Raw genomic sequence first — 14,042 nt, 5'->3', positions numbered from 1 at the left:
AATTGGCTTTCATTTGTTAATTCAGTTAATAAAATTATGATTCCAAAAATTATGGAACAAAATTTCTTATCTCTATATAAACTTGATACACGCAACAAAAATAATTAATTTTCATTCAAGTGATTGGGTCAATGAAATATCTAACTTTTTTGAAATCATTTTTGTTATTTTGACCATGCAAAAATATATTAGGTGAATTTTTTTTTTCAAACTGTTGCTTTTCGATAGAAAGTGGATTCTATCACGATATTAACGTTTAAAAAGTGAATTTTAGATAAAATTAAGCAATTTCATGATATTAATGAGTAGTGTGTGAGTTTGAGAGATAGTGTGTGTTAGTGAGATTGTGTGTGTTAGTGAGAGAGTATAGTGTGTTAATGTGAATGTAATTTCATGAAATAAATAAAATTAGTTGAGTAATCCATTATTGAATGAAAATTATAATTGAGTCTAGTAATTAAGTGAAAAATATATAAAATAATATAAATAACACATAAAGTATAATTGTACAGTACATATATAATAAAAGTATTCGAATTGCGATTATGTTTTTATACAATAATATAAAATGATTCAAGTACATGAAGGATTAGCGGTAACAGACTTTCTCTTCACAAATGTCCCTTGATTATGATCACGGCGCAAGTATGGAGCATCATCATTGGCTAGCAGGATGCATGGATCAGCATTTACTTCGAAAGGTGGAATGGCAACAAAATTATTATATTCTTCTGAAAAGTCTGTCTTGTCCTCCACTCCAACGATGTTTCTCTTTCCTGATAGAACTATGTGTCGCTTAGGCTCATCCTTTTGCTTGTTGATCCCCTTCTTTGGCTTGCTGGACATGTCCTTAATGTAGAAAACCTGAGCGACATCCTGGGCTAGGACAAATGGCTCGTCTCTATACCCAAGATTGTTGAGATCAACTATTGTCATCCCATACTCATCTTTTGTTACCCCTCCTCCAGATAGCTTAACCCATTGGCAATGAAATAGAGGCACCTTGAAATTGGGACCGTAATCCAGCTCCCATATCTCTTCAATGTAGCCGTAATATGTGTCTTTTTTTCCATTATTGTCCGTGGCATCCATACGAACACCGCTGTTTTGGTTGGTACTCTTTTTATCTTGGGCTATCGTATAAAATGTGTTTCCATTTATCTCGTACCCTTGGTATGTTAAGATATTCCAAGATGGTCCCCTAGCCAATAAGAACAGTTGTTCACTTATATCCATGTTATGCATTAGATGCTTCCGCAACCAGCTGCAGAAAGTGTTCATGTGCTCACGTGTAATCCATGCCTCAGACTTTTCCAGGGAAATTGGAGAGCAGAATTTTCTTGTGTTCCTCGATATATGGGTCAACCAAGGATGATTGTTGAAGAACCGTATAATGCGCTTTCTTGAATGAGAAATCATCTGTGCAGACATAAGATTTCTTTCCTAATGTACCCTTTCCAGTTAGTCTCCCCTCATATCGCGATTCAGGGACTCCAATCGGTTTAAGGTCATCAATAAAGTCAACACAAAAGTCAATGACCTCCTCAGTTCCGTAGGCACTAGCGATGCTTCCTTCTGGACGAGCTCTATTACGAACACATTTCTTGAGTACCCCCATGAACCTTTCGAATGGGAACATGTTGTGTAGAAATACTGGTCCGAGAATATCAATCTCTTTGACAAGGTGCACTAGAAGATGTGTCATGATGTTGAAGAAAGATGGTGGAAATATCAGCTCAAAGCCAACAAGACATTGCACCACATCGTTTTGCAGCTTTATCAAATTCTCCGGGTCAATTATCTTCTGAGAAACAGCGTTGAGGAAGGCACATATCTTCACTATGGTTAACTGGACGTTATCAGGCAGAATCCCCCACAGCACAACCGGAAGAAGTTCGGTCATAAGCACATGGCAGTCATGGGACTTGAGATTTGTAAATTTCTTCTCTGCCAAATTTAAGATTCCTTTTATATTGGATGAGTATCCAGATGGAACCTTTATACTGCTCAAGCAGTCAAACATGGTTTCTTTCTCTTCCTTGCTAAGAGTATAGCTGGCAGGACTTAAGTATTGTCGTCCATTATCTCGCTGTTGTGGATGTAAGGCATCTCGTTCTTCCATACGTTGCAATTCTTGACGTGCTTCTACTGTATCTTTTGTCTTTCCGTACACTCCCAAGAATGCTATCAGGTTGACGCAAAAATTCTTCGTGAGGTGCATCACATCAATTGCATGACGAACATCTAAGACTTCCCAATATGGTAGCTCCCAAAATATAGATTTCTTCTTCCACATGGGCGCCATTCCGTTTTCGTTCGGAACAGGTTGGCTACCAGATCCCTTTCCAAAAACAACTTCTAGATCTTTTACCATGTTGAAGACGTCTTTACCACTACGGTGCATCGGTTTTGTTCGGTGGTCCGCTTGGCCTTTGAAATGCTTGCCCTTCTTTTGTACCGCATGCCTGATGGGAAGAAACCGACAATGACCCATGTATACAACCTTCTTACAGTGAGTCAACCATATATTATCGGTATCATCTAAACAGTGTGTGCCTGCTTTGTATCCCTTGTTCGAATGTCCTGACAAGTTACTAAGAGCAGGCCAGTCATTGATCGTTACGAACAGCAATGCTCGTAGGTTGAAGTTTTCCTGTTTGTATTCATCCCACATCCGTACACCTTCATCGCCCCAGAGCAATAAGAGTTCTTCGACCAATGGTCTTAAGTACACATCAATGTCATTTCCGGGCTGCTTTGGACCCGGGATAAGCACTGGCATCATGATGAACTTTTGTTTCATGCAGAGCCATGGTGGAAGATTGTACAGACAAAGAGTCACAGGCCAAGTGCTATGACCACTGCTCATCTCACCAAAAGGATTCATGCCATCCGTACTCAAACCGAACCTTATGTTTCTCGCATCCAAATCAAATTTAGGGTACGTTCTATCTATTTTTCTCCACTACGACCCATCAGCGGGGTGTCTCAACATCGAGTCTTTCTTGCGTTCCTCTTTGTGCCATCGCATCAACTTAGCATTATCTTTATTTCTAAACAGACGCTTCAAACGTGGTATTATAGGCAAATACCACATGACCTTCGCAGGAACTCTCTTCCGGGGAGGCTCCCCCTCGACATCTCCAGGATCATCTTTTCTAATCTTGTAATGCAATGCACTGCATACGGGACATGCATCCAAATTCTCGTACTCGCCTCGGTAGAGGATGCAGTCGTTGGGGCATGCATGTATCTTTTGCACTTCCAGTCCCAAAGGGCAAACAAGTTGTTTGGCTTCATACGTTGTGGCAGGCAATTCATTGTCCTTAGGAAGCATTTTTTTAACAAGTTTGAGTAATTCACCAAATCCCTTGTCGGATACACCATTTGTCGCCTTCCATTGCAGCAACTCCAAGGTGGTGCCAAGTTTCTTAAATCCATTTTGACAATCTGGGTACAACAACTTATGGTGGTCCTCTAACAACTTCTGGAACTTCAACCTCTCCGTTTCACTCTCACAGTCTGCCTGCACATTGTGCAATGCTTGCCCCAGATCGTCGCTGGGATCATTTTCTGCTACATCTACTTCGGGCTCTTCCATGGGAATATCGTCATCGAATGCACCGATTCCAGCATTCCCGGGAAAGTGGTCGTCAAAATCTTCTTCTTCATTGTCTTCCATGGTAACCCCCTGTTCTCCGTGATTCGTCCAACAAACATACTTTTTCATGAAACCATTTGCGAAAATATGGCTTGTGTAGGATTCTTGAAGATGAGTAATCCTTGTTATTGTTGCAATGAACACACGGGCAGCACATAAAACCATTCTGCTTGTTTGCCTCAGCCACAGACAAAAAATAATGCAGGCCATCAATGAATTCTTTCGAACGTCGGTCAGCATTGTACATCCATTGCCGGTCCATCTGCATTTTAAATAAATCGATTTGAATTCTTTACACGTATCGAATAAATAAAATATATCAAACCTAAATTAAACTAAATGTAACATAACATGAATAATTAAAAGATATGCAATATCCATCATACATCTTGATTAATTAAAAGGGGTACTTAATCCATTACAGAACTTAACAAAGGAGTACTATACATGAAATTTAAAAATTCGGTCAACAACACATAGGTTTTCAACCGTCCTTGCGTTGGAACGCAGAATGTTCTAACGGATTTCTTGCTGGCGCAGAATAAGATGGCGGAGCTGAAACCTCCGAGTTTGGTGGTGACGAACCGTAACGCCGCAATAAATCCTCAAGATCAAACGGAGGTTCCTCGCCCCTTGCCATGCATTCTCTATATTCTTTTTCCAAATAACGGAGCGCTGCCCTATGAAAAGCACTAGGTTTTTTGGACCGACGACCTACTCGAGTTGTGCCCTTCTCTCCAGAAGGACAACGATCACCCCCACCGGCGCCACTCCCTCCAGCTGCTGAAGCCATATTTTACTGAAAAATACCTTTATTTTCCACAAAATTATAAATTCTTACCATTACAAAGCAAAAATTATTTACTATTACAATTACAATGATCAGATTAATAACTCTTGCAAATAACAATGAAATTATATAAAAAAGACGAAATGTATCATTAATCCTCAAGAAATCTCTAATTAATTGAAAGAAATCTCTATAACTTCTAATTACTTTGACACCCTTCAGTTCCAGGAGTACACTCTTTTCAATATCCAGAAACCCTCTAGAAGAAAAATAAACCTTTATTTCTGAAAATGTATATGTCAGTAACCTCAACCCTGCGGTGATGACACTGCCTTTCGGGGGGACACGGTGCGGTACAAGGATGTCACCAATCGGCTAGTCGCAGCACCAACATTTACGATTAATAGGCACAGCACTTGGCACAGGCAGCATGCTCGTTCATATGCTCTCAGTACAACAACGGCATGCTGACTGCGTCAAATGCTGTCTTCTTATCAATCGGAAGTGCTGGTGATGCGACCAACCGATTTGCGACGTCCTTATAGCGCATCGCGTATCCCTGAAAGGTAGTGCCATCACCGTTGGATGGAGATTAACGACGTATACTTGTTTCGAAATAAAGATTTTTTTAGCTTCTAGATGGTTTCAATGTGAGCCTGATTAAATACATCACTAGAGTGTCAAAATAATTCATTCATAATACAAAAAATTCTATAATATACTCATTTCATTAATTCATTAACGAATAAAAAAATCAACTATCCACAATATGGTCATATATACAAGTACATCACATGAAGTATCTACACTCATTCTAAAAATTTCTACTATCCATATACTCATCTAAATCTAAAAGAAAATTACACCTACATATGCAATCTAGCTAGCTAAATGTCCAAGAAATGAGCTAGCTACACATTTTCTCTATTTCTAAAGTATGAAATGAGCTATACAAGCCAAGGAAGAAGAGAAAAACAAGCCCCAAACCTTTAGAGCAGATGGATGGACGGGGAATCAAAGATCTTCACAAATGTGGTGAAGAAATGAGCAAGAACTCCTCTATCCCGAGCCAAGAACAGCAAGAAAACAAGTGAGCTGAATGGCTCGGGCGGGGGGAGAGGGAAGGGGATAAGGGGCGCAAGGTCCTTTTGTCCCGGTTGGAGGCACGAACCGGGACAAAGGGGGGACTTTTGTCCCGGTTGGTGGTTCCAACCGGGACAAAAGGCTACGCGGGCCTTTTGTCCCGGTTGGTGTCTCCAACCGGGACAAAAGGCCCCCGTCCCCCCCGCTGGCCCGGCTAGCCGTTGGACCCGGGACAAAAGCCACCTATTGTCCCGGGCCCAAAGGCTGCCGGGACAAATGGCCAGGAACAAAGGCCTGTTTTGTAGTAGTGTTACCCACCTTAGCTAGGGGCCATTGACCTATCACAAAGGTTTTAACCAGGGCATAAGTCACATAGAGCTAATCCCTTCTCCTTGATCACCCGTTGCTCTCAGCTCTCCTGATGACTATTAGACTAACTAGTGAGGTTTATGCTAAGCCGTTACCCATTCAACGGTCGAGTGGTTTGCACGATAATAGAGTTAGGTGAGATGACACACCAACTTGGTCCTTAGTTGTGACAAGATGGATATCTCCCTTCCTTGCTTAACCACACAGGTACAAGCACACTAATCGGCAAATCACACAAAAATGCCATCCGTCCTGTCTAAACTCATCTTTCGAAATTCCACATTTCTCCCTTCCCACACACACACATTTTCTTTATAAAACAAGTTGTATTGTGTATAATGTCCTAAGCGTTCTAGCAGCGATTAACATCCAAACAAAACACATTCAGACATTAATCTAGGTGGTCAAGGAGTGGTTATAACAAATCAAGGGGTGGCTATCCAACCATGTTTTCAGCAGGCAAAACATATGCAATTTTATAAAACAGGCCAATGGGTTGGGTTTATAAAAACTAGGACAAAATATGCATCAAAGGGTGGAATTGAGCTTGCCGTCTTCAAAGCCTTCTAGGAGGTCCTGATCGAAGTACTGTCCTTCGGACTCGGGGTCGCAGAATTGGTCCTCGTTCGCTTGCTCGCAGTACTACTCGTTGACGGGTTCTCCCTCATTCACACCGCGATCTATGACGCATACAAACAAATGCACAATCAAGAAAAAGAAATAAAGGTTTTATCGTTGAGCTCGAATCGGAAACAATTAAGATATGGAGATAGGAGTAATATTTTTGGACGGTTTCTTAATGGCATGGCCAGAACTATAATAGGAATGGCGTGGTAAAGATTTAGGTCGATCGGAGATTGTTTGGCACATGGAATGATAAGTTAACCGGGTGTTTAGGGTCCAAACAAAGGTCCAGGGACTTATTTGTAATTAGTGAAAGGTCCTGATTGGAATTCTAGAGAGTGTCTGGGTAAATCTAGAAAAAGGTAGGGTCTATTTATAAATTTGTTATATAGTGGAAGGGTCTGTTTTGAAATATAATAAAAGGAAGGGTTTCTTTTGTAAAAGGACTTGAGAGGTGAGAGGGTTCTTTAAGAAATAACGGGAAATGCAGGGGCCTAAAGACAAAAATGCCTTTCTTCTCCCTTTCCCCTCGCTGGGAAATAGGGGAGCGGCACGGGGTTGGCGGCGGTGGCCCTCGCCGGCGGCCTGGGCCTCGGGGGCGGCCGAGATGAGGGGGAAAAGGGAGAGATAGGCTCAAGGGGTCGATCCCCCCCCTCGATTTTGGGGAAGGAGGCCCGCAGGGCGGAGATCCATGGCGGCGGGCGGCAGCAGGCGGCGGCGGCCATGGTGGCGCCGCGGTGGGGCTCGACGGCGGCCAAGGAGAGGAGGGAGAGTGAGAGGGAGGCGAGGGGGTCCGAATGCACCCCTTACCTTGGGCAGAGGCAGCGCGAGGAGGCGGCTCCGCGGTGGCCGTCGTGCTCGGCGGCTATGGCGGTGGTGGCGGCACCGGGAGCTCGGGGAGGAGGCTAGGGATGGCGGTGGAGGTTGTGGTGATGGCGGAACACGGCGTGGAGGTCTATTTAAGGGCGGGGTAAGGCGGTGGGGCGGTGGCCGCGTTGGTGGCGGCCCGGCGAGCTTCACGGCCGGCCTTAATGGCGTTGGAGCCGGCTCGGCCATCGTGGAGCGGCGTGAGCGCCGAGGGCTTTGACGTGCACGTGGAGGGGGGGACCTGCTGCTACTGTGCTTGTCGCCGCGCGGCTCGAGCGGCGAGGCGGCGGCGCTGTGAGCGAGCAGTGCGCGTACGGCGGCGCGGGCGGCGAGTCGGCCAGGCGAGCACAGGAAGGCGGTGGCGATGCTCTAGTCGACAGACGGCACGGCGAGCGGCGCGGCCGCGTGGAACACGTGATGCTCTCGGGCCTGTGCGCGTGCGGTACGTCGACGGGACGAGTCGGCGGCGAGCGGGCGGCGCGGCGCATTCGGTGCGTCACGTGTGCTCGTGGGCGGGGCGCGCGCAAGCGGCAGCAGGCGAGTGCGTGGGCAGCAGGCACATGTGTGCCGCGCGTTTGGTCGGCCGGGGCAGAGCGCGCGCGTGGAGCGAGGGCGGGGAGCGGCCGGTGGTGGGCAGCGAGTTGCTCTGCAGCGTGCGGTGCGCGGCACGGAGGAAAGGGAGGAGGGAGAGAGAAGGAAAAAGAAAAGAAAACGGAAAAAGAAAAGGGGGAGGGAAAAAGAAAAAGAGAGAGAGATAGAGAGAGAAAGAGATATCGACCGGCGGATCTCGCGGCGGCGATCGCGGCCGGACGCGCACGCGCGCCGGTCGGGCGTGATGCGGCGGTCGGCGTTACGCAACGCGCGGAATAGAAAAAAGAAAGAGACGAGACAGTGATTGATTCGGATGTCGGGACCGGTCTTTCGTGAGATTAGGAGATAGGGCGGGAAGAGTATGAGCTCAACGATAAAAATTATTTTAGCGCTGTGATTTAATTTTAGTGAATTTTTCGGGATGTCACAGGAAAACAGTTGAAGCCAAAAGCCGTGGAAGGCATCAAAAGGAAAACCCAAAGTATATTATATTCATAGAGAGCTTCTGGCTAAATCCAAAAGGCAAATAAATGTCAATGGTGCGAGTCGGCCTAAAATTCCAAGCAAACAAAATTTGCTCCAATACAAAAATTTCATGATCAGAATCGGCAATGGAATTATTCTCCTATGGCAATGCCGTTTCCGTCTCATGGTTCATATATGCCTATGCCATGTGGACCTTATTACAACATGCCTTATTATTTTTATCCGTCATGGTCTTTTAATTCATATATGTAGTTTCGTCCTAGATACTTTTGTTCAGATTACATTACATACAAGGAATCCGCAATTAATAGGTCACCACCTACCAACAATGACAGTATTGATCATAAAAATCGGTCTATGCAGAAAAAGAAACATAAAGTGACTAAACAAGTTTATCGTGTCATAAAAGATGGGAGATTAAGTAAAATTTCAGATTTGACACAAGAGATAGAAAATCCAACTATCGAAAAAATATTGACTACTCCTGTTGATCAAATTGTCCCTAATAGGAATATTGCTTCAAGTGATATAGCTGAACAGGAGACACGTTCGGCTGGAGGGCAAGATCAAAAGAAAAGTGCTAGATCTGGGCCTGGCTGGAAAGGGAGCCAGGGCCCAGGACAATGAACAGCACCGAGGTGCTATAAAAACCGGCCTCCAGCCACCCGTTTCATTCGAGTGCTCTGCTCTGCTGCTCTACACTGTGCTGAGCAGCCGAGATCTTGCACAGGCAGACGCCGCACCACCATTTCCTATCGCCAGTTGCGAGCTTTGCCTGCCACTCCTCGTGCCGTACTGGTGGTCAAATTGGTCGGCATCAAGCGTGTGTCGATCATGGCCATGGGGAGCCGCCGAATTAGGATTGCTGGTGCCCCGCCGGCGTCGGCGCTGATGCTGACCTTGCTCTGCGCGTCGTGGGTGCTCGCCGCGGCGCAGAACTACAGTGCCATCTTCAACTTCGGCGACTCCATCACAGATACCGGCAACCTGTGCACCAACGGCAGGCCGTCGCAGATCACCTTCACCCAGCCCCCCTACGGCGAGACCTACTTCGGCACCCCGACATGCCGCTGCTCCGACGGCCGCGTCATCGTCGACTTCCTGAGTACGCTGCTTCTCGATCTTTCCGGATGCTTTCGGGATCACTGTCGAGTCGACCCAAATCGTCTCAGATTCAATGCATCATCGATGACGGTCCTCTGCCTCATTACACTCAGGCGACCAGTTCGGACTACCGTTCCTGCCGCCGTCCAAGTCGAGCAGCGCGGACTTCAAGCACGGCGCGAACATGGCGATCACGGGCGCGACGGCCATGGACGCGCCCTTCTTCCGGTCGCTGGGGCTCTCCGACAAGATCTGGAACAACGGGCCCATCAGCTTTCAGCTCCACTGGTTCCAGCAGATCGCCACTTCCGTCTGCGGGCAAAGTCAGTGCTCACCAACACGCGCTTCATTAATTACCTTCTTCTTTCTCTAATAAGTTCCTATCGATCAATTCATTCGCTGGGCCCAATGCAACTCATCCTTATCATGTGTGTACGACCGGGCCGGTTGCGCAAGCTATCTGGCCAACTCCCTATTCGTGTTCGGCGAATTCGGCGGCAACGACTACAACGCCATGATTTTTGGCGGCTACAGCACCGAGCAGGCCAGAAAATACACCCCGAAGATCGTCAACACCATCTCCAGGGGCATCGATGTGAGCTGATCTTCGCCGCACGACCAGCTGCAAGACTAGTACTAGCTAGAGCGCTGCTGTATGTCTCTTGCATTGTTGACGCAGTAGGTCCTGTTGTTGCGTCTCCGTGCAGAAACTGATCGCCATGGGCGCGACGGACATCGTGGTGCCGGGGGTGCTGCCTATCGGGTGCTTCCCCATCTACCTGACCATCTACCAGAGCTCCAACAGCAGCGACTACGACGGCCTCGGCTGCCTCAACAAGTTCAATGACCTCTCCACATACCACAACACCCTGCTCCAGAAAAGGGTCGACATCATCCAGAGCAGGCACAGGAAGACGGCACGGATCATGTACGCCGACTTCTACTCCGGCGTCTACGACATGGTCAGGAACCCGCAGAATTACGGTGCGTCCGATCCCCAAATTATATATTGCAAGTTGCAAATCAGATTGAACTAGCTGTGATATAAGGGGAAATGTCACGCAAGCAAACCGAGCGTCCGTGACGACCGGCCGGCTTGGCGGCTACTGCGGTTTCAAGCAAATTTTTTTTGGAATTTTGAATTTGGGAACTGAACACGGCGCTAGCTAGTCTTACTCTTCTAGCCAGGCCCCCTCTCGCACACAGAACAAACCTTTCAACGCGCCATCCTGACAAACACTGCACTCCACAGGTGTGTACAAAAACAAGCAACGCGGTAGCTAGGTTGGGAAAGGAATTTTTTTATTTTATTTGAGCTGAAAAACATCGTGCACTACCACTAGCAGCACTGAGCGCCACACATGCCCATGTGCACCGATCGAGCTGAGATTCCTCGATCAGTGAGTGAGACCCATGCCTAGCCGTTACGCGGAAACGTGAACATGTCGTGCGGGCGGGGCAGCATACTGGTGAGCATTTGCTTAGGTGGTGCGGTGTCCAGCGTTTCCCATCAACGTCGGCTGGCTTTGTTTGTTCTCCCAACCAAACACACCGCCGACATCGCCGGCCGGCCAGCCACCGCTCCGATCCTGCCCTTTATGCTGGCTTAGCTTGTGGCCGCCGCCGTACTCCCACACATCTTCATTCTTTCTGTTCCTCACGGGTGCTGCAGGGTTGAGCTCGGTGTTCGAGACGTGCTGCGGGTCGGGCGGTGGCAAGTACAACTACCAGAACAGCGCCCGGTGCGGGATGCAGGGCGCGTCCGCGTGCGCCAGCCCCGCCGCGCACCTCAGCTGGGACGGCATCCACCTCACCGAGGCCGCGGACAAGCAGATCACGGACGGCTGGCTCAAAGGGCGCTACTGCCGCCCGCCCATCCTTCACAGCTAAATAAGCCAGGATTTCTAGTATTTATTGATATGATTTATTAGATTGGGTTAATTGAGGAGGGGATTAATTGTTGTTGGCTTATCGAATTTGTTATTTCTGTAATTTGGAGGTGTTTATTAAGTTGCCCAAGAAAGAAACGACGGCAACTGTGGAAATGTAATAGTATGTCCATCGTCGTTGCTGCAACTTGCTTTTGGTGCCGTAGATTCGTCACAAATCAAATGGTAATGGTATTCTGGATTTCTAAAACGGAGCATTTCTATTCCGCGGCACATTCTACTTCTTCTTCGTGCATTGCTAGTGGTTAAATTAAAAAACAAAATAAATAAAGTATGAAAATATATAATAAAACACAGAGCACCTGAGATAAGAGAGAAAAGCATATTGTTAAATCCAAAAGATGGTGTTTATAGCCCAAACATAGCAGAGACACCTAAGTGTATATCTACTTTTTCCCAACACATCATATATGTCCGTCACATGCTCCATGTTTCTAGATTTAAAAAAAATCACAAGCCCTTAATTTTGCCTGCTCAAGGATAGCCCTAAAAAGAATACTATTTGCCTATAATTAACTTGCTAAAAAAAGACCCATAACCAACTGTAGATTAATACTGCCATTTTTTTAACCTTTTTATCACTCAACCCAGACCAATGTCGAAACTCCTAAGTTGCATAGGATACTGTGATTCTGGTCAACACATGAATGCGCTAGTGCACGCGGATCGCAATGATCATCGCCGGATGATTTTCGTGCACCAACCGATCAGACCACTCGAATGCCGTAGAGGCGAGCGAAGAAGCAGGTGGGTTTGGAAAAGTTAGGATTTGAGAAGTAAAAAGTAAAGGATAGATTGTATTGATTTGATTGGGAATAACCTCAATCGGCTTTAGACTTTATATACAGGCTGGAGAAGACGTACCCCTTTATGAGATCATTTACAAAAGAATTTTATCTACAAATATAAACCTATTCGGATTACAGCTGGTCGGACCGGTCTGACCGGTCGGGCCGACCGGTCAGACCGGTCAACCATGGTATTTGCCAATTTTAGTTGTCAACATATGCCCTCTGCCTTTTTGGTGAGCTTTGCAAGCCAAAAAGCAAGTATCAGAACCCTGGAATGATATTTCTTCAAGTATCTTCAATTGATAGCCATAGGTAGATGTTCTCCTTGCAGCGTCTCCATCATGTATGAGTTCCCGAAGATAACTTTGATAGTCTTATATGGACCCTCCCAACTTGGTGACCATTTACCAAACTTATTACTTTTCAACTCAAAAGGCAATATTGTCTTCCAAACTAGCTCACCAACCTGAAAAGATTTATCTTTTACCTTCTTGTTGTAAGCCTTAGCCACCCAAAGCTTGTCTTTTTCAATCGCCTTTAAAGCCTTTAATCATTTGTCGTTCACCTCATCAATACTATCCATCATCAAATCATGGTAATCAACAGCAGAAAGGTCATTTTGTTAAGCCAATCTATAAGCGGCCAGAGTTACCTCAATAGGTAAAACAATCTCTTGACCATATACAATCTCAAAAGGAGTAATTTTAGTAGCATCATGTCTAGATATACGATGAGCCCATAATGCTTAGGATAATACTTCATGCCACCTTTTAGAACTTTCTTCTTGATAAGATTAATAAGAATCTTATTACTTGGCTCGGCTTAACCATTGGCCTGAGCCTAATATAGAGATGAATTGAGCAATTTTGAAATAAATGAAGAACTTTGATCCATCGCAAAGTTTGAGGAATACCAAATCTATGAATAATATGCTCTGTAATGAACTCAATCACCTCTCTATGTGTCATGTTCTTCAAACGAACCGCTTTGCTCCATGGGTGAAATAATCCGTAGCAACCAACACGAAGCGATGTCCCTTTGAAGATGGAGGATTAATTTGTCTAATGAAATCCCAACCTCGAAATGGTCATGACTTGATAATATGATGCATTAATGCAGCGGGCACTAACTGCAAATCCCCAAACTGCTGACATTCTTCACACCCTTTGTAATATTCAAAACAATCAGACATCATGATAGGCCAATAAAATCGGCTCTTCTGAGTAACCACTTCAGTGTTGGAGCCTGTTAATGTGTACCACAAATGCCTTCATAAGCCTCACCCATGGCGAGTTTGGCCTGATCCGAGTCTAAACACTTGAGAAGTAAATCTTTTGTGGTCCCACGATAAAGCTCATCATCGATCAAAATGTATTTAAATGCCATACGCCGAATATTCCTCTCTACACCTCAACCAAGATCTTTTAAATAGAAAACAATAGGAACCCTCTAATCTTGATCTTCGGCTTTGACAATTGAATAATCTTCCATAGCTGAATTGATGTTTTCAGCAGTCTGGGCGGTCAGACCGGTCGCTTTCTCCGACTGGTCGGACCGATTGGTCAAAAACTTGCAGCTCGGCTCTGACTTGCATCAGCTTTCATACGTGAAAATACTTCTTCACGATAGTATAACTAGATGCCTGCTGAGCCAGAGCATTAGTCTTTTCATCTCATTGAATAAAGAAATATTATCAAGATATGAATTCAAAGAACCATTCTAACATT

At 45.6% G+C, this 14,042-nt stretch overlaps 1 protein-coding gene across 1 annotated transcript; it reads left to right on the top strand.

Annotated features, from left to right (window-relative positions):
* The first annotated feature begins 9,155 nt into the window (after positions 1-9,155).
* On the top strand, positions 9,156-11,714 carry LOC120673606 (GDSL esterase/lipase At5g45910-like). The gene is made up of 5 exons (XM_039954539.1): positions 9,156-9,576; positions 9,689-9,898; positions 10,022-10,170; positions 10,283-10,559; positions 11,248-11,714. Exons 1-5 carry the CDS (start codon positions 9,306-9,308, stop codon positions 11,463-11,465), a joined length of 1,125 nt encoding a protein of 374 aa, XP_039810473.1. The 5' UTR covers positions 9,156-9,305; the 3' UTR covers positions 11,466-11,714.
* Positions 11,715-14,042: the final 2,328 nt, after the last annotated feature.

Source organism: Panicum virgatum, chromosome 2K (genome assembly GCF_016808335.1).
Source record: "Panicum virgatum strain AP13 chromosome 2K, P.virgatum_v5, whole genome shotgun sequence".
In the NCBI taxonomy this organism is placed as follows: domain Eukaryota; kingdom Viridiplantae; phylum Streptophyta; class Magnoliopsida; order Poales; family Poaceae; genus Panicum; species Panicum virgatum.
The sequence above is the reverse complement of the archived record's forward strand: the minus strand, read 5'-3'. Positions and strand labels throughout refer to the sequence as shown.